Raw genomic sequence first — 19,297 nt, 5'->3', positions numbered from 1 at the left:
CCTTGATTTTAGGGGCAACTACCCCGCCCTCACCGTTGCTGAACCCGGTTGTCCCGGCATTTATAACAACCGCTGCCTGACTTTTCCCACAACGGCTGAGTCTGTATTCGCCTCATTGGTTGAATCCAAATATCCACACTTAAACTGCATTTACAGACCCGCGGACATAAAGGGCACGTTCCAGAGAAAGTCCGTGAGAATTGAGGACTTTCCAAGTCAGTCCCCTAAGCGTCACAAGAGGACTCAGATGGATTTTCTGTAGACAATCTGCTCAGGGTGCAGACTACAGTGGACTTAGCTCAGAAAATTACCCGTAATTCATAACAATATGGACGTGACAATGGTAATAAAAATGAAACAATAATAATAATAATGAGTGTTGTGAGATTATTTTGGTAACAGCTCAACAGTCTTTCCCAGTTTATAGGTGAAAACAACTAATGTGTCCTCTTAACAAGTACTGGATGTGAATCCAAAACTTGATTCATCTTAGTTCTGATTTGAGTGCCACGGACCAGGTGGGGAAATCAGAAGCACGGAGAGGCAGACTGACACATTGTTGGTTTTAGTTTACACATGGAATTAACTGAAAATTACAAAACATAAAAGAATTATATGTTAAAACACACCTGTTTTTTTTCTTATGCAGAAATTACACGTGGTGTACCTTCTCTGTAAACCTCGCTGATGTACTGGGAAAAAAATACATTAGTGCCAAACTACAGATGAAAAAATAGTCAGAGAGACTGATGGAAATAGTTTATTCACAGTTACTCTGTTACACAAACTGAACCGTGTGTGTGTGTGTGTGTTTTAATGTACTGCTTTCCAAGCAGACACAGACACCACAGTGTGTAGCAGCACACAGTACTAGAGCTATGACCCTGCATATGTACACAGGCTGAGCTACTGATTAGAAGATTACAACTCCACATCAGCACTGGAGATTTTTCTTTTGTTTTTGTTTTTGTTTTTTTTTCAACAGTGCCTTGGTCATTGTTCCAAACTGTGGAGGGGAAGCACAGGTCATGGAGGTTACAGCAGCAGCGAATCACTAGCAGTGTTTCAATAAAACAGGACCACCACAATAGCATATGCTTTTTAACCTTTAATCAGTATATGTGAGTTGTGCTAGAAATCACAAACTTGTAATATTAGCAACATGATTATTATGGTGTATCGTTAGCCTTTGTATTGCAAGATGAATTTGTACCTTCTCCTTTATGTTTATGTTTATATCAACCCACCTATCAAGCTGACAATGTAATTGGTCCCACTGGAGACAGTTACACAAGTTACACAACTTTTAGTGCCTGTTAGTGTTGACAATTGTTTTGAATTATGATTTAAACACTTCTGTCATGTCATTATTATTATTATTATTATTTTTATTTCTCCTACTGACCTGATAGAACTTACAGGAGTTGGTAGAGTTTTGCTTGGTCACTCTTGAAGTTCAGTAAAAACACTTCCCATTCTATGTAGCCTGCAGCTTCATATTCTGGGAGGATATTGAAGCATATTACTTTACTTCCACTCAATACCAGTTTGACACAAAAACTGCAATCTAGAACCCCAAACACTATGTCTGGCAAACAACAGTCACTGGTCATCACCTGGCCAATACCATCTCTACAATAAAGCATGGTGATGGCAGCATCATGCTGTGGGACAGAGGACTTTTCATTGGCAGGGACAAGCAGACAGGTCAGAACTGAGGGAAAGATGAATGCAGCCAAATAATGAGATGTCTTTAAAGAAAACTTGCTCCTGATTGCACACAACCTGAAACTGGGGTCACAGTTCCCCATTCAGCATGGCAATGACCCAAACAGCCGAGACAACATTGGAGTGGCTGTGGGACAAGTCTCTGACTGTCCCTGAGTGGCCCAGTCAAAGTCCAGACTTGGCAGTTCACAGACACTTCCCATCCAGTCTGACAGAGCTTGAAAGGATCTGCCAAGAACAGTAAGACAAACTGCACAAAACTACTCATTCCTGTGCGCATCACACTCATGCCTTACTTGGGCGTCGGCGGTGTCGGTAAATCAAGGTGTGAACGTCAGCTGCATACTCTGATCAAACCACAACAAAGACAGTGGAAGGTTTGGCAGTGAAATAAATAGAGCTTGTTACTGATGCTGGTTTTTCTGCAGTGATCTCAACAGTAACTGTAGTGTGACGCTCTCGAAAGTCACCATTATGTTTAGGTTGTGCAAAGACAGAGCTTTTCAAGGAGAATAGTCCTGTCGGGCAGGGATGATTTTGGCCATGATCTGCCCCACATGTGGGTAATCATCAGAATACATACAAAGTATGTGGGCAAGTATGATAACAATGTCGCTGCTTGTTTACACATAAAATTCAAGTGTATCACAAGACTTAAAATGACATTTTAATGTGAATTCATGTGCATTTATGAGGACTTTAACCTCACGCAGGTTTAATTTGGCTTTATCTGGGCGATGTATCTGAGAGGACCCTGATGGACACTGAATTCAGTAACTGCACAACTTGGTTCAAGACCTTCTTAGAATTAAAATGTGTGTGCAAGGTTAATCAACTTGAATCTGATACCCTGTAAGTGTAAAACCCTGATACCCTGTTGTCTTTCCAATTGAACAATCTGATTACAAACAAGCTTGTTCAAATGTTTCTCTTCACAGCAGGTGCCAAAGTAAAACTGTACAATTACATCTTCAAGACCTCTGTCAAATCTCAACGTTTCATATCTCTAAACCAAAAACAAGAAGGTAAAAAAAAAAACCTCATGTTCTTAAAGAGCAGCTTAACACATGGTGCATCCATAAACTCCAGGCAAACACAGTAACACAGCACACGTGTGTGTATGTGTGTGTACAGAAATATACACTGTTATGTTACATGTGTGTATTTTGTGTGAATTGAGTAACCCTACGCCAGAGTATAGTCGAATTGGCCCTTTTCCAGACCATCAAGCCCATCTGCCCACGTGGAGGTTGGCATACTCCGATACGGATCCAGCAGGATACGGAAGCATCGCACAATGAGGATGAGGAGAAAAACAAAGAGGAAGATGACCAAGGCAAAAGTTGTCTTCTGCTCCAGGGACATGGCAGTGATAGCTGAATCCGTTGAGGACGAGGAGGAAGACGAGGAAGAGGAGGAGGAGAGGGCAACGAAGTGTCCCCCAGCGGAGTACAGCAGAGAGGAGAATGCAGAGGTGAAGGGCTCTCCCTCCATCATCCAGGAAGAGAAGTGTGTGGTGGGGACAGGACAGTGGCACTGCAGATCCCAGAGGGGGGCGCTGTGGCATCCTCTTCTCTCCAGCCCGGCCCAGCCCCTTCAGATGGACCTCATTATCTGGAAAGACCAAAGCATCATTGACACATCACAGCCAACCAAATGATGAAAAACATATTTACCCACTGAGCAAGTATTGTCAGACAAGGCTTACAGGGAGAACACATTACTGCACACTTCACTGTCAGCAAACCACATGAACTGAATGAAGACATGATAGCTCATATGCATCAAAATGAAGGACACATTATATAACATTATAGCTCCAGAGCACTTGGCTCAATTCTTTGCAGCATTTTAGCTTCTTTCAGAGTCATTGTTTTGGTTTTAGGGCCAAACTACTTAAAACTGTTCACTGTCCAAACAACAGACAAAGTTGGAGACCTGCTGGTGAAAATAATGGAACATTTAGCAACAAACAGGAGGTGGACAGGAATACGAGTCCATGTTGATGCTAATGTTGATGTGTGTCTGCTAATAAGTTCACCACATCAAAGATAAGATATGATAACACTTTTGATTTTACAGCCTCATCATGAGGTTTGCCCCCTGACACCCCCCGCCCCCCCTCCCCCGTCTTTGACTCTCCCACTCACTGTAGTCACATCCTAATTCAGGGACTGCGTCCCATGCAAGACGCTGCCCCACAAAGCTGTGTCCTTCACTGGATCTGAAGGCCAGGCTGAATCTGTTCCTCCCCTGATAAAAACCAGCTGTACTGAAATGTGCAGTGCACTCAGGTGTTACTTCTTCACTGTCAACATATCCAGCTGAATCACCCAGAGGTCCAGTTTTTTTGTCTGATGGATATGGAACCAGAGTTTTATCATTTGGATCTGGATGGGTCTTTTCTTTTGATTTTCAGTTTGGAAAAACATACTCTCCTGAAAAAATTCTCAGGAGGTGTCCACAGAAATGATTCTACATGAACTTGCAAAATCCTGACTTTATAACGTGGTTCAAAATTGTTCGTCGCCATGTCCTATCAGCATCACTTTAATATCACTTAAACCTAATATGTGTCATTCTCAGTACACAAAGAATTAGAAAAAAGGGGGGGTTCAGTCGGGGCCCACTTATTTTTGCCCCGTTGGCCCATATTGAATTGTTGGGCCATGCGGATGGCAAAAGACCTATTTCGTCAGTCAGTGTGGAGAACTTGTTGAATCTGTTTAAAGCAACTTTACAACAACGTCACAAGCTTGTCATAAATGTCTGTCCTCTGCTTAAACATTTTCCATTTCGTTTGGTTGTAATCATGCATAAAAAAATGCAGCAAGAACAGAAAGTGTGAGAAGATGCCCTGCAGTCCCTTAAGTCAAAGCACTGCAACAGCTGTGATGCCACCTTTACATTCTGTGTCAATCGGGGTTATGACCCTGGGCATCCCTGCAGCCCCCCCCCCCCCCCCCCCCCCCCCCTCCCAAAGGAAAAGAAACAGGAAAAGAGGTGGACCAAGCTCTGGATGCTCTGGCTGCAATGAGCTAGTAGGAATGTGTGACAGTAATTCATCTGCAGCCTCATTCAGTGCAGCACAGAAAACGCTATCTCATGACAGAGCCCTGATCTGAAGGAAAACAGGGTGGGGAGTGGAGGTGGGGGGGTGGGGGGGCAAAGTGAAGTTAGGCAGCAGGGAGCTGGAAAGGACGCTGTAACCTCATCACTTCCTTTCACCTGCAGCCGTTCAGTCAAACAGGAGGAAGTCTGCTGGATCACACATCAACATCACTCAACAAGTGCAAAGCCAATTTCAATGCTGCGTTACAGAGGTGCCTCTGGCCACACACACACACACACGCACACCTAAGGAAACAACGGAGTGAGGAATACCTGTGTCTGCGTGCGGGGGTGTCGGATCCATTTCCAGAGTTACAGAGGGGACCGGAAGGTTTGGCCCATTCTACCTTCACCTCTTCGCTTCGCTGTCCGCAGCATCTGCGACAAACAGATGGAAAAACAGCCGCGGAGAGGATGAGGGACTGAGACAGACGAAGGTGCTCCGTGTGCGCTGATGCTCGACAGGAGCATCCCGGTCTGAGGAGGATCTGCAGCCTCATATAGCCCGCTGGGGGTGCTTCCTGGCTCTGCGGGGAGGAAGGGGCGGATCAGCTCGGTCCACATCACATTAGCTCTGCCTTATCAGCCTCTGTCCCCACGCAGACAGAGAGACAGACTCAGACACAGCAGCTGCTTTTACCAGAATACTGAAAATAATCAGTGTAAAGACTCATATTTTATATTTCAGATCATATTATGTCAGAGATGACATCCTTCTTGTCTGATTTCCAGATAGCTTTTCTGTTGTTGTTGTTTTTTTTTAAATTCACTTCAGTGCACCAGATGAGACTAACTACTAATATGCACTCAGAGTCCCTGTAGGACTTGGACAAGTTTTCTGTCATACAGAAAAAGGTCTTCAGTGACTGAAGACTGTATAATTAAAGTTAACCATTTAAAAAAAAATGTATTGTTGCAGATTTGTCTCGTCAAAACAAAGGAAAAAAAAGTTTTCCTTGCTTCACAGATGGAAAAAAAAAGAACTTTAGAAAGATTGCCACCTGAAAACACTTAGGTTTAGACATAGAAAATTCTGGATCACCAGAATTTTTTTTCCTCACTTGCCTTCTGGACTTCCATAGTAAAAAAATCAGCTCCAAAATTTGTGCTGTAGCTGAGCAGATGAACCATACTCAGGTAGCTCTTCCGCTGGAACCTCTTAGACCTCGATGAAGTGATTTTATTTCACATCAGAGGAACTGTTCCTCTGTGCTCAGTGAGTACAAGAAAGGAAGCAGTAAAAGCTTTTGTGGCTGAAGGTGTGTGCACCAATAACAAATCAGCATGAAAAAGTCATTTCTTTTTATTTAACGTTAAAAAGGCACATTTAGAGGACGCAAAGTACAGAGAAGGATGTTCTACCCACCTGAACTTCACTGGCAAAATGAATGAACACACCCAAGCTTGGTATATTGTCATATAAGCCAGTTAAAGGTACATCATAATGCCGTGTTAGCATCCTGCTCAGTTACCCATGGGTCAGAATGTGTGCTGACTTAGTGCAAACAACACAACAACAGTTATGGTAGGCAAATATTTAGCAATAAAACAAGCAAGAACATGTATCAAGTGATACTAAGATTATTTTGTGGTTGTTTTTTTTTTAATCTAACACATATATAAAACATGATGGACCCATCAGACCATTCCAGCTGTGTCCCAATTGCAGACTATACACTGGTTCCAAATGGCTTTAGTCCATGCACAGTGTAAAAAATGACGCAGTGGAACCTGCATAGAAAGAGGAGCATGTGGAGAAAACTTACTGTTTTTAGTCTGAAGTTATTGAATGAACAAAATCTCACTAACGCAAACAGTGACACTGTTTTCTGCTGACCCTTTTCCCAAGACCACTTCTAAAGCCTCTATGTTCACTGTGTGACAACTGACTAATGGTATCTAAAAAATACATATAGGAATATGCACCACTAAATCACAGTATTAACTGACATTTTACCAGATCTCAAGGAAATGTGTCAAAATCTGGTTTTAATACCGTTATCATTTCATTATTAGTTTCCCAAATTAATTTGTGCTTAATCAAATTACCACCCAGTAAATGATTACATACATTTAGCAGAAGCATAGGAACACCACTGATGCATAGCATCAAGGGGGTGGGTTGACAGTGGCCTAGTTGCTCATTTTAGCTCTTAGCAAGTTCATTTCATGCTTGAATGATTTTTTTTTTTTTTTTTCCCTGGGCAAGTAAAACAGAGGAGTTATTTACAGCTGGAAATAAATTTTGGAAAAAAAAAAAAAAGCTGCATGGTGGATGGATGGATGGATGGATCCAGTAACAGACAGCAAAGATGTCCACACAAAATACTGAGCCACTATTTAAAGGTCTGAAATCAGCAATAACGTCAGGATCTCAGGATACGACACGAGGCGCACACAAGCTTTTTGCGTATTGCCAAAATAGTGCACTGTAAACTTTAGTTTAAAAAGTCAAATCAACAGTGTTAAAGTAGAGTAGTAACCTGAGACCCACTTCGTGTCATGGCAGGTCCATATTTTATTAAGTCTAACTGGGTCTGGGTTTCTCTGGGTCTCTTCAAGTCCTCTGACAACCCGTGACAACCTCTAGCATATAGAACACAACTGGGACACAGTCCATGGAATAGTCTGTACTGTAATCTTAAGCATTCATGAACAGTGGGTTAGAGTTCAGGTAGTTGATTCATTTACGTGATGTGTAGAAACGTTGCAAGGAAGATGAAGAGATGATCAGCTGATGATGAGCTCCTCTCTAAAGCCTGAGCTGGCAAACAAAGAATTGGTTTCATATCTAATGGAATTTCAGTGAAACCCTGCTGACACGCTGGAGAGCCAGAAAACATCTGTGCACAAAAAACATCAGTGACTTTACAGAATTGTGCATTTTGGCTTTTGCCCCTCAAGGACAGAATAGGGGTATGGGCTGATGGGGAGCGACGAAGGAACCACCCTGTCCCATCAGCTATGTTTAACTCCAATCCATGTCTCCATCTCCCAGTATGCAACATAAACTGGAACCATTTAGCCTCACACAATCCTGGGTGGCAGCTGCTGTTTGTAGATTCCAGCCAGAGCTTTGGCAGCGCTCTGGATCATCTGCCGCTGGGTCATGCCCGTCATGGACTGGTGCCAGTCTGTTCGGTTGATGTTGGGCAGGCTGCGATCCAGGACCTCACCCACTGGAACGACCAGGCCTGACCAGCGCAGGCTGTAGTCAGGAGGGGTCAGGGACTGAGCCTGCGCAAGGGGAAAAAGTCCCAAAAACAGCTGGATGAGTTGCTGGAGGACTGTGGCCATAACAGTGTGGTGCTGCTAGACATGTCACCTGTACAGTTGACAAATTTGTACCTGCTGGACGTGTTCTAGAGCCACAGGAGTGGCCTGAGTGAAAACCTCGATGCGGATGCTGTAACCGGGGTCCTCCAGTATCAAACAGCCGATGTCAAACCACCTGGAGACGAGAAAAGACAAGCACATTGGTTATTTTCCCTTTCTGACACACACCTTAAAAGGCCTGTTTGAGGGGTCAGACCTGGTTTAAAGGTTTACGTTAGAATCAGGTTTAGGTCAGGGTTAGGGGTGAGGGGCTTAGTGTCAGTCACATGTGTTCTTCTTACTTGTCAGGAAAGAGCTCAGCGATGAAGTTTTCCAAAGAGACCACTGGCTGTTTCTCGTGGATCACACCAGCTCGACGCAGGCTGTCGATGCGCTCCTGAGCCCCCTGCACACACACACATGTGCACCACACAAACACACACACACACACACATACACACACACACACACACACTCTTGTGAAGGACAGAAACTGAAAACTCTTCATGCAAGTTGGGCTTTCTCTCCACAGACACGGTTCTCTATGAGTCTCATTCAACAGATCTCAAAGCAGCTGACGTAGACATTCATTCATGAGGAGGAGAGAAGCTAACAGATAAAAGACTGAAACCAGGCAGAATGCTAACGGCGCAGTTATGTCATGATTAGCATAATTAGCATATTACGTCATCTAGTGACATCTAGTGACTTTTCAAGCTTCAGCTACTTTCCATTGAAAGTAGTCATTTACAGTGGCTCCACAACAGTTTTCAATTACATCCTCATTCTCGCACACTTCACCATATGTGCTACAGCCATATACTAAGCTTTGACCTGGTCATGTTGTACCTCTGCCTCTGTAGACTTTCAGCAAAGTACCGCATTTAACGTTTTAAATGCGGAATCACAGCCATTTTCTACACAGTCTCTCCGTCTTCAGAGGCTCAAAAATAATTGGACAAATTTCAATATTTATAAACGTAAGGATTATTGTTAATACTTGGATGAAAATCCTTTGCAGTCAATGACTGCCTGAAGTCTTGAAACCCATGGACATCACCAAAATGCTGCTTTCTCCCTTGAGATGCTTTTGCATGCGTGCCCCCCCCAATAACAATAATCTAATAATAATCATAGGTTTCTTGCACCTTTCTGGTCCTGGCACTGTCACTGCTCAGCAGTCAACTGACCTTGACACCAGCTGCGTAGCCCACAGGCTGCGGGGCAATGTTGGACTGACCAGGCTCTCCAGTGACCATGGCCATCCCAAAAACCTCCTGGAAGGCATCTCTGACTGCCTCCACGTTCATCTCCTTATCTGAAGTCACCACAATGTCAATGTCCCCACCAGATTCTGCGGAGCAAAAAAAAAATACAGTGACATATATTTTTTTTTTTTTAGGAGATTTGAGCACTTAGTCTGATTTTTCATCATGAGCTGATGTAGTGAAGATGAGAGCAGGGTGACTTACTAATGTATGGAGCCATGCCAGGATCCAGAGTGGTGATCATGGACTCCACAGAGTGTTTGGTTCTGTCCAGGACTGTCTTTACAACAGGGTTACCTGCTACTCCCTGAGGACACACAGACAAAGCATATGACAAGACAGCCAGAGCACTGAGGAGGAGCTTGACTTTTAAAATATAACTATACACAGTTAATTATGATCAATGTAAAAGAATGAGCACATTAATACAGATTCATTGCATTTTCACAATGTGATTACATCTGAAATCTCATTAACCACCAAACTTATTATCAACACAAAGGAAGTGAAACATCTACGTATTTCAGTGTTTTATTAAAGCCATGTATAGTAGTTTATTTTCTTTTTATTTCAACCACACGGGGTTTTAAAAAAAATTACTCCGTGCTAGCAATGAATCACCTGGAGGACTATATAAACTATGGTCAAAAAATATCTGAGGTGAAAATTGCATCCTTAGAGGATAAGTCTTATGTTATTAGAGCCAGACCATTAAATCAGCCAGGCCAATATTAGTTTAGTGCAGATATATTGATTTTAGTGTATGGCTTCTGGATTGGAATTGAAAAACATTTACAACATGGGCTGGGCTATAATGCCATGAATGCATTTATTGAATATGTGCAGGGTATGTGTTCATGTTAGAATAAGCCAAGTTGTTAGGCCCCTTTCAGCCATGCACCTGCCTGCAGGTCTAGTTATTATTATTATTATTATTATTATTAACTGGCCCTGCTATCATTGCTGCTGTGATTATGACTATCATTATTACACCTACAAGTATCCCTGTTACGTGCTTTAGTGCTTGAATATAACAGCAAACATACAGCTGTCTCTCTTCTCTACAAACAACATTTGATGACAGTGGTATTACCCTGATGAAGCCCCAGATGCCTCCACCGCCGGTGCTGATGTCTCCAGACACTCTGGGATCTTCCTGCTCCTCTGGGAAAGTTATGGGAGATCCAGTGTCGAATCCTCCTGTCATGACTGGCTGCTGAACCATGGCATTGGACACTACACCTTTAAAATATGATAGGACTTTTTAAAGTGCAAGTACATGAACAAAAACATGTAAATTTGACTAAACATCCAGTGGCCATAGTTAAGTTTGGGTTCACCTTCAGCATGGCCCTTACCCGGCATGGTGGTGGGACCGGAGAACGTCGGTATCAATGGCGTCTGTGGCGTCCGACCAGCGTGACCCCGTGTGATGTCATATCCTGCGCTCATGGAGAGGCCGGACATGGGCGGGCCTACGGGAGGGGCCGGCATGCCAGGAGCAGAGGAGTGAGGTGGTCTGATGGCAGAGGCCAGAGGAGGTAAAGAGGGGGAGGCAGAGGGAGGGAAGGGAGAGCCACTGGTGAAGGGAGAGGTGAGCGAGGAGGGAGGGGAAAAGTGGGAGGAGAGGGAGGGGGGTGCAGCCAGAGGGCTGCTGAAGGCGGGGAGGGAGGGAACAGGGGGGAGAGTGGTGGAGACTGAGGAGGAACTGATGGGGATGGACATGGTGCTTGGGGGGGACAGAGGGCTGGACAGACCTGAAACGAAAAGTTACATCTCAGAGCTGCTTCTCGCTGTGTCTTCCTCACATAGCAACACTTCAGAGGTCATAGTCTCACCTATGGTCATGGGTGGGGCACTGACTGTGGCAGCCACAGTCAGAGGTGTAGGACTGGTAGGGGGAGTAGTCTCAATCCCGCTCTCTTCCATCATCTTCTCGGCCTTATACCTACACGTCAACCCTGAATGTAGATGCAATAATATGTGATGAATCAGGATGTCTTCAGCATGTTGTTTAGCTGGTCAATTCTAATGCCTGGAGACATACTAAGGATGCATCGATACAATAAACCTTGTGAAGCAGACTAAGTATTAACAGTATTTCTTCAAGAGTACTTAAAAGGAGCAGATTTGCTTTGGAATATGGACCACTACTGCACAATATAAACATATATGTAAATAAATCTAATGAGGACAACCTGAAGCTTCCTACATTTTGACCTATTTACCTGCTTTTCCTATGTCTCAAAACCTAGTGTCTAATCTCTTTGACTTCCCTTCAGTTTGAACTGTCCTTACATTGTGCACTATCTTAAAAACTTTTATGTTTAGTCTGATTATCACATACTAACACGCAGCTGTGGGGGAGGAACAGTGGGGGGCAAACACCTCATTTTAGAACCAGAACCCTTCAGAAGGTAAACAGACGTGTCTTTAAAGCCGCTCGAACTTTGCAAAGAGGAACTATTGGGCTTCCATCGTTCCATGACGAACAGCACATACACAAACGGACTGCCGTGTCCCTCGCTGCTCCCTGGTTACAACGTAACTAACTTTTTCAGGCTCAATAGCAGTTTTTTTTTTTTTTTGTTCAGTGTTGTAAAGCACAACACGCCACAGCCACGAACGCGCCTTTGTTTATGAGCGACGCAACCCCGCAACGTTGGTGTGTGTGAGAACCGGATTTGGTGTTAGCTTCCTATCTCACAGAGCGCTGCCGTACACGTGTACAGACACACTCCCGCTCAAACTATAGAAAAATGTGAACAGTTTAAAAAACCGGACATTTACTTTTTCATCAAATTCTCCTGGAAAAAAACGCGTCAGTGGATGAGATATAAGACCCTCCACCCGGTAGCTTAACGACTCACCTGCTAGCTGGACTAACGTTAGTCAGTGTACCCATGAATGAACCGCCGACCCACTGTGATGACGTCACATGTTGCCACGTCGTCTGCTCGACCGTGACTCCTCCCATTACCGGGAGCGTCCGGATATCCATGTGATCGACGAGCGTTTCATTTTGTGAATATATATTTAAAATAGAAGTTGTTTGGAGTTTATAGTCAAACATTTCTGTTGGGCAACAACTTACACAAAGTTTGCAAAAAAAAAAAAAAAAAACGTAATCTGCAGATCTTGCAGCAGTTGAGGTAAAAATTGGCTGAAGGTATCAGTGTTTCTACTCATTTCCCTCAAAGCTATAAAACTTTTCAATGAATTTTATTTACATTTTTTTCAGTTTTAAACTTAAGACTTGCTATAAAGCTACAACATAGAGAACAAAACAGTTACATTTTTAGTACTGTTACCTCTTTATGCTAAGGTTTTTTTTATATTAATGTTACTTTATACTTAAAAAGTTGCAGTGTATCTGTTTGGTAAGGTAAATAACATAAATTCTTAAATAAACAAACAAAGGCCAGATTCATGAATTCAGTATAATATCCTTTTCCATCAGTGCAGCAACAGAGTCATGTCATGCCACTCTGCTGGTCTTTGGTTCTCATTCTCAACTGAAACACTGTTTTCACTGACTAAATAATGCAGTCACTTGTTTGTTTGTTTGTTTGAACAGCATAAAGCTAGGTCAATGAAACTCAGCCAGGAAAAGGAGGGATCATGTACTCTAAAGCAGTGAATGCTGCAGGAGGGAGAGAGAGCTGGTAGGACACGCTCAACTACAGTAAATATGGATCCAAGTTTTGAGCCTGCTTGGCATCCCAGGCACTGTAAACGGCCTAGAACGTTCACCAATAAGGGGGAACCTGTAAGATATAGAGTTGGGGGAGAATCACTATTTCACAGTGCACTGTGACAGAGCCAGGGAAGCCCACTCCTAAAAGTGACATTTCAACATGCACATTTCTCTTTAATGTGACGGGTGCAGCGTTGAGCTCCATTAACAGCTTTTAATAAGTAGTAAAGTGGAAACAATAAGTGAATAAAAACAGTGTTTCTATTAAAAAGAGAAAATGGGAGCAGTAAGAGTGGTCTGGCCTGACTGCTGTTATACTGACTGAATTAACCCTGATATGATAAATGCTACTGAATTTATCAAGACAGCAGGTAAACACATAGGAACTATTTGCATCAACAGCACAGTAAAACATGAACAGATCACAGCGCAGAGAGGTTCACTAAAACAATCTGATCAAAAATATTTACTGTACAAAACAGGGAGGATTAGAGAGATATGTTTCCAGTATAAACCTGTCTCTTAGGATGGTCTTCTTCTCTTTGTGGTTGAGGTAAATAAAGGGTGTGGCCAGTATTTGAACATTTACAGTTAAAAGTAATTTACAGTAAAATAAAAGCAGTAAAAAAAAAAAAAAGTAAAAATGTTGTTCTGAAATGCTGGCATATGCACACTGTGAGAAGAGGTTCCAGGTAGCTACAGCTGTTTTTTGAGGGTCTGCAGTTAAATAACGCGGGGTCACTCTCTGAAGATGCCCCGTCAGTATTCCTGAATTAACTTGTCTTTAAATGTTTATAAACTGATCTTTCCTGACACAATGTCTTCATACATAGACACAGTCAGGAGAACGTAGTCCTTCTGAGAGACGTCTAAGAAATACAGAACGTCCTTGGTGACATCCAGATTCAAACCCTCCTGGACCAGCTTCATCTTCTGCTGCTTGAAGGTCTCGGTCACATCCAGAGAGGTCTGAAAACACAGGAAGGGATACAAAGAAACCACACAACTTCCAAAAAAATCCATACTGAAGGTAACAAATACCTGCATGACTTACCTGTATTCTGAGAAACCAGGGCCAGGCATATGCAGGAAGAGTTTTTACTAAATGCTCGTGGAGTTTTGTTCCATCTAATCTGTGATCGTGTGTTAGCACGATAGCAGCCATACCTACTCGACCTTCGTATCCTGCACACACAGATTGCAAAAAAAAAGTCACCAACAAAAAACATGTTTTCCATTTCATTTCTTAGAAAGAAACCTGGCTAAACTTCATAATTGTACCTGAAACAACACACCCCTTCCAATGCACTCTCCGGGCATTGGCTGTGCTCCATTTAGTTGCGCCTAAGTGCCTATTTATCCTGGTAAAATGGTGTGCAGGCAGCACATGAGGCCATAGATGTGACAATGAATCTCTATCACCTGAAAATTCCACAGACCTGGTAGAGTGACTCCATAGACGTTGGCCTCCTTGATAAAATCAAGAAGTCCTAAAACCTCTGACACCTCTGTGGTGGACACATTCTCTCCTTTCCACCTGTGGAACACAAGGTTAGATGCAGTTAAAACCTACAATGGCTGCAGAAAAAAAGCTGTGAAGACACCGACATCATCATATTTCAGTTGATATGGTGAACTAGATAGTAAACACTTGCTTATTTATGCATCTAGCAAACGTAGAACTACATTATCATTCATCTGGAGGGGTGTGGTCGCGGTACCTGAAGGTGTCGCCGACGCGGTCGTGGAAGTAAAGAAAGTCCCGGTGATCACGGAGCAGTAGGTCTCCGGTGTTGAAATACACGTCCCCAGCTTTGAACACATCCCTGAGCAGCTTCTTCTCCGACTGGACCTTGTTCCCAGCATAGCCCAGAAACTGGTTCACTGCGGTCACGGGAGCTACGAGGATCCCTGCCTCTCCTGTGCACAGAAGCAGGACGGACACGTCAGCTCTTCTTCCATACAGACTTTCATGTTAACGGTCTTTGATGTGACTCTACCTGTTTGGGCTCGTATGCACCTTCCAGAGTCTGCTCTGACTGGTTCGTATGTTTGTGGATCATACTTAAGGAGCTCAAATGGCATAGAAAGCTGAAAAAGAAAAAAAAGGAAAATACATGATATACTGTAGATATTTACCACTCTGATATTCTCCATTTTGATTTGAAAATGTATATTTATAATATATATTTATCATTTCATATTTGCTCCTTTTTAATTGACATTAAACTCCTTTAAACTATTTAATCAGCATTTTTCAGCTTTCAACTTTACACAGGGGTATGGGTCAAACTCTATGAACACATGATCCTACACTTCCCATCATGCAAGCAATAAGATATTTTCATTAGATCCAACTCAGTGGGGTCAGGGGTATCCTAATCCTACAGACTGACCTGGCTCCAATATGACAAAGCAGTAATCTAAATAAATATACTGCATCTCAAGAAACATATATCAAAATGCAGAGTGTGGTAAAGTCCACACATGACCAAGACACGATTAGGTCATTTCTTCCTGACCTTGTTGAAATAGCTCGCCCTCCCAATTGGTCCGACCTCATCGGTGTAGTTGAGGAAGCCGACGCTGGCCTCCGTCAACCCATAACCCTCTCTGATCTTGATCCCACCAAAGCGCTTGACAAACTTCTTCCAAACATCTGATCTGAGGCCACTTCCTGCTGCCAGGCGAACCCTGTGAGCGCTCTCCTCTGGAACCTGGAGTCAGGACAACAAACACTGTAGCCTCTAGGGGGTCTCTACTGTGTCTTTAAACTTCTACTCAAATGTTCTAATTTAGGATGGAGGAAATGACCGGTGTTTTGAAAGTGCTGTCAGTCTTACCACGGGATGGTTAACCAGGTATCGACAGAGTTCTCCTATGTACTGCACCACGGTCACATTGTGTTGGACACAGTCCTTCCAAAACTGACTGGCAGAAAACTTCTTTTTTAACACACAGGTTGCACCTGTGTGTGTCCAAAGGAGGAGAAATTAGAAGTGAAGATGGAAAGGCAAACAGGAAGTGGTGTAAGAAAATTAACTAAATGTCTAACAATGCCAATACAAATTATTTCTAGCTGGAGCGGTGGTGAGAAATTTCCTGTTTTGTTTCAGCGTTTTTTCCCCCTGGTCTGAGAGGAAGTGAGAATTCCTCACAGACCTATGAAAAAAAAAAGGATATCCATCATCATGTGGGTTTCCTCCAGCTTTTGCCCCACAGACCTCATTATATACTGAATATAAACAGAAAAGCTTTGTCGCAATCACATGTTGCCACAGTCTCACAAGTTGTGTTTACTCTGTGGGAAAACAGTTACGTGAAGACAGTCCAACCAACTCTATAGCTGGAATACTAAACTAAAACCTGAACTTTGTTTATGCACAGCTTTTTTCTTTTCATGGTTAGGCCTGATACTACGGATGGCACAACTACTAAGAAGCTATTTTGCAGCTATAAGCCTTAAAGGTAAGAAATAGCTTAATATTTTGGAAAAGCAGTAAAGTGAGTCCCCTTCGAAAAATGCCCTCTAAAGACATGAGCGTCAGTTCTGCACTGACTGAGGTTCAGCTGTTCTTACCAAGTTGTATGCATCCTCCGATTCCCAACAGAGAAGCAGACATGTGGTAAAGAGGAAGAGTGATGTAGATGATGTCATCAGATGTGGCTCCACACATCTGAAAGAAGGCCATGCTCAAAATGGCTTTCAAATGACCTACGCGGGCTGCCTTGGAGAGACCTGGAAGAGAATGGCACCAGTTGGTGCAGAAATGCTCCACACACACTGTTAATTTTCTGATTTCCTGGTGGGTTAAATAACAGTTTAAGCTTGAATTTTTGGTTTTATGATTCCAACAGACACGTCCTGTCATATTTTAAGCTTAAAAGTTGTTTTGCTTTGAGGACATTGAGCATTAGATGTCTTTTTGTCCAGCTTACAGAGGAACATGAATGTCTTCAGAAAAATTTCAGACCAACCTATTTCTTCCATCTCTAAAGCCATGCCTAAAATGTACTCCAGCATGAAGACCAATGATTAAGCATTGATAAAAATCCATAGATATTTTCTTTAGATGTCAGCCAATACAATCAGCTGACACTCACTTTACACTGCACACACAAGTGTGCAGTGTAAAGTGGCTGAACACCCGCTCGTGCCGTACCTGTGGTGCCCGAAGTAAAAATGAAGAGGAAGTTCGACATGATGTCCACTTTAGGGAGTTCACTTAAGGTTTCTCCAGACATGTGCTCCACCTTATCTAATAAACTATTGAAATTCGCAGAGGGTGACGTGCGATCCACCACCCACACTGTCATGTTGTCCTTCTTCATCTCAGGCATCACCTCTTCCACCAAATGCACCAAATCTGGACCAAAAAAAAAAAAAAAAAAAGAAAAGACACAATGTGTTATCTCCCTGCTGCTTCATCAAGACACAACCATTCAAACACATTGGAGAGCTTTACTGATGGGAGAAGTCACGGCACAGTCATTTACGTTTGGATATTTTTCTCTTTTTAATTCCACTTGCACTCTGCACAGTCTGCTCTTTGTGTGATTGCGTATGTGATGAATCATTTCTGAGGTAAAATGATTTTACATTTCGACTTAATTCTGATTCATCTGATGTGCCTATAACTAATAATCTGACGGTTTTCCTCCCATCCTGCTGACATGATGCAAAACACACACACACACAGAAGTTATTTGAGAACATTTCTTATAATAATTAACAATGAGAATTATTTTTCAGTAAACTGTGAAGCAAGAGTGCATCCAAGTACATTTCATACTACTGTTTAAATTGGAATCCCCAACAAAAAAACTGTGTGCGTGTGTTACACAACAACAGCCTTCCACCCATTATCTATACCGCAATATCCTCTGCAAGATCTCAGGGAGCTGGACTTTGGGCGAAAGCCGGGTTCGAACCCACAACCTTCTTGCTATGAACAGACAGTGCTTAACCACTGTACCACCGTGTAACTTTCCCCCCCACGTTCTTTGATGTGTATTTTAAAAGGGCAGCCACTCCCATCGGAGTGCAGATAACCTGACTAAACTCCTTTCAAAGAGGCTCCGAGGTCTGACCCGAGCTTCAGGACAGAGGTTTTGGCCTCAGCTCAGAAGAGAAACGCGGGAGAAAACGTGAAATTACCTGCGCCCACAACGAGCGCCGTGGCTCCGCAGCTCCGGACGCAGTGAAGCAGAGATCTGGCTTTAACGTTGACGTTGAGAAAAGCGACTTCGCAGCCCAGTTTACACAGTCCCAACCACACGCAAATAAAGTCCGGTTCGTTGCACATCAACTGAGCAACAACGTCTCCCTTTTTCAAAGAGCTCTCCGTCCTGAACGCCCTGGCAAACTGGCTGCTCCTGCGGTCCACGTCCCGGTACGTCAGAGTCTGGTTGTCGAAGATAACGAAGGGTTTGTTCGGGTTGTTTTTCGCCCGGTTGAGAAAACAGTCGAGGTATGTGATGATTCCTCGCTGCATTCTACCCTGCAGCGTCTTTCTGTACCGGCGAAGTTTCAAGTAGTAAATCAAATCCGCCCAGAAGAAGGGGTAGGTCATCCTCTGGTAGAGAGCAAGAGCCACGAGTCCTGCCGCGACGCTGGTGAACACCAGGGTCACCATCATCCTGACCTGAAGCCGCCACACCGCACTTTAAAGAGTGCTCCTGAACTCTGACTCGAACAGGCTGCGAACGCGCATGACAGCGCGGTAGGCACGGGGACAGCGAATGAGCTTTGAGCACAGACACTCACACACACACACACACACACACACACACTGTAAAGATCACCCAGTATAAGGTCTTACTTACAAACTTCTATTTCTCTATAACAGTCTTTCCACAAGTGCAATCATTTAATTAGAGCCAGTGTGAATGAACACAGTATGATCCATGATCACAGGAATATGTTTTTTTTTTTTGTTTGTTTTTTTAAGATCAAAACATGTAACGCAACCAGGGATTTCTGAAGTCCATGATAAGAGCCTCAGACTAAAATGCTTGATGAGGGAGAGCCTGCTGAGAGTGATCCGCACTGTCCGGTCTGTGTGCCTAGGCGGACTGGAGCTGAATGCTAAAAGGCTTGGTGGGTTCCATGGTCTTCATCTCAGGACCTGGAGCTACCATCCATGAGCAGCTGGGTTGGAGGAGGAGGAGGAGGAGT

At 43.3% G+C, this 19,297-nt stretch overlaps 3 protein-coding genes across 3 annotated transcripts; all 3 read right to left on the bottom strand.

Moving 5' to 3' along the window:
- Nucleotides 1-2,913: 2,913 nt before the first annotated feature.
- On the bottom strand, nt 2,914-3,222 carry LOC121195785 (cortexin-3). The gene has a single exon (XM_041059448.1). It carries the CDS (start codon nt 3,220-3,222, stop codon nt 2,914-2,916), a length of 309 nt encoding a protein of 102 aa, XP_040915382.1.
- A 3,163-nt stretch (nt 3,223-6,385) lies between these two features.
- On the bottom strand, nt 6,386-12,370 carry prrc1 (proline-rich coiled-coil 1). Its single transcript, XM_041059459.1, has 9 exons — nt 12,293-12,370; nt 11,261-11,383; nt 10,781-11,179; nt 10,516-10,664; nt 9,627-9,729; nt 9,345-9,508; nt 8,457-8,560; nt 8,188-8,290; nt 6,386-8,076 (listed from the first exon to the last, which is right to left on the bottom strand). The coding sequence occupies exons 2-9, from the start codon at nt 11,352-11,354 to the stop codon at nt 7,867-7,869; spliced, it is 1,326 nt and encodes a 441-aa protein (XP_040915393.1). The 5' UTR covers nt 11,355-11,383; nt 12,293-12,370; the 3' UTR covers nt 6,386-7,866.
- Nucleotides 12,371-12,660: 290 nt separating this feature from the next.
- Nucleotides 12,661-18,787, bottom strand: LOC121195438 (very long-chain acyl-CoA synthetase). Its single transcript, XM_041058904.1, has 10 exons — nt 18,278-18,787; nt 17,283-17,486; nt 16,700-16,858; nt 15,963-16,087; nt 15,642-15,836; nt 15,120-15,210; nt 14,841-15,039; nt 14,559-14,656; nt 14,174-14,304; nt 12,661-14,088 (listed from the first exon to the last, which is right to left on the bottom strand). The coding sequence occupies exons 1-10, from the start codon at nt 18,756-18,758 to the stop codon at nt 13,912-13,914; spliced, it is 1,860 nt and encodes a 619-aa protein (XP_040914838.1). The 5' UTR covers nt 18,759-18,787; the 3' UTR covers nt 12,661-13,911.
- Nucleotides 18,788-19,297: the final 510 nt, after the last annotated feature.

Source organism: Toxotes jaculatrix, chromosome 16 (assembly GCF_017976425.1).
Source record: "Toxotes jaculatrix isolate fToxJac2 chromosome 16, fToxJac2.pri, whole genome shotgun sequence".
NCBI classification, from domain to species: Eukaryota; Metazoa; Chordata; class Actinopteri; family Toxotidae; genus Toxotes; species Toxotes jaculatrix.
The sequence above is the reverse complement of the archived record's forward strand: the minus strand, read 5'-3'. Positions and strand labels throughout refer to the sequence as shown.

Excerpts from the sequence above, each read along its gene's own strand:
- LOC121195785 (XM_041059448.1), bottom strand. The coding sequence starts at position 3,222 with ATGGAGGGAGAGCCCTTCACCTCTGCATTCTCCTCTCTGCTGTACTCC.
- prrc1 (XM_041059459.1), bottom strand. The coding sequence starts at position 11,354 with ATGATGGAAGAGAGCGGGATTGAGACTACTCCCCCTACCAGTCCTACA. Across the intron at positions 8,561-9,344 it reads GCTACGCAGCTGGTGTCAAG|GGGGCTCAGGAGCGCATCGA; the intron begins GTCAGTTGACTG and ends GTGTGTGTGCAG. Across the intron at positions 8,077-8,187 it reads CTCTAGAACACGTCCAGCAG|GCTCAGTCCCTGACCCCTCC; the intron begins GTACAAATTTGT and ends CCCCTTGCGCAG.
- LOC121195438 (XM_041058904.1), bottom strand. The coding sequence starts at position 18,758 with ATGATGGTGACCCTGGTGTTCACCAGCGTCGCGGCAGGACTCGTGGCT. Across the intron at positions 16,859-17,282 it reads TTTTACTTCGGGCACCACAG|GTCTCTCCAAGGCAGCCCGC; the intron begins GTACGGCACGAG and ends ATTCTCTTCCAG. Across the intron at positions 14,089-14,173 it reads CCTGGTTTCTCAGAATACAG|ACCTCTCTGGATGTGACCGA; the intron begins GTAAGTCATGCA and ends CTGTGTTTTCAG.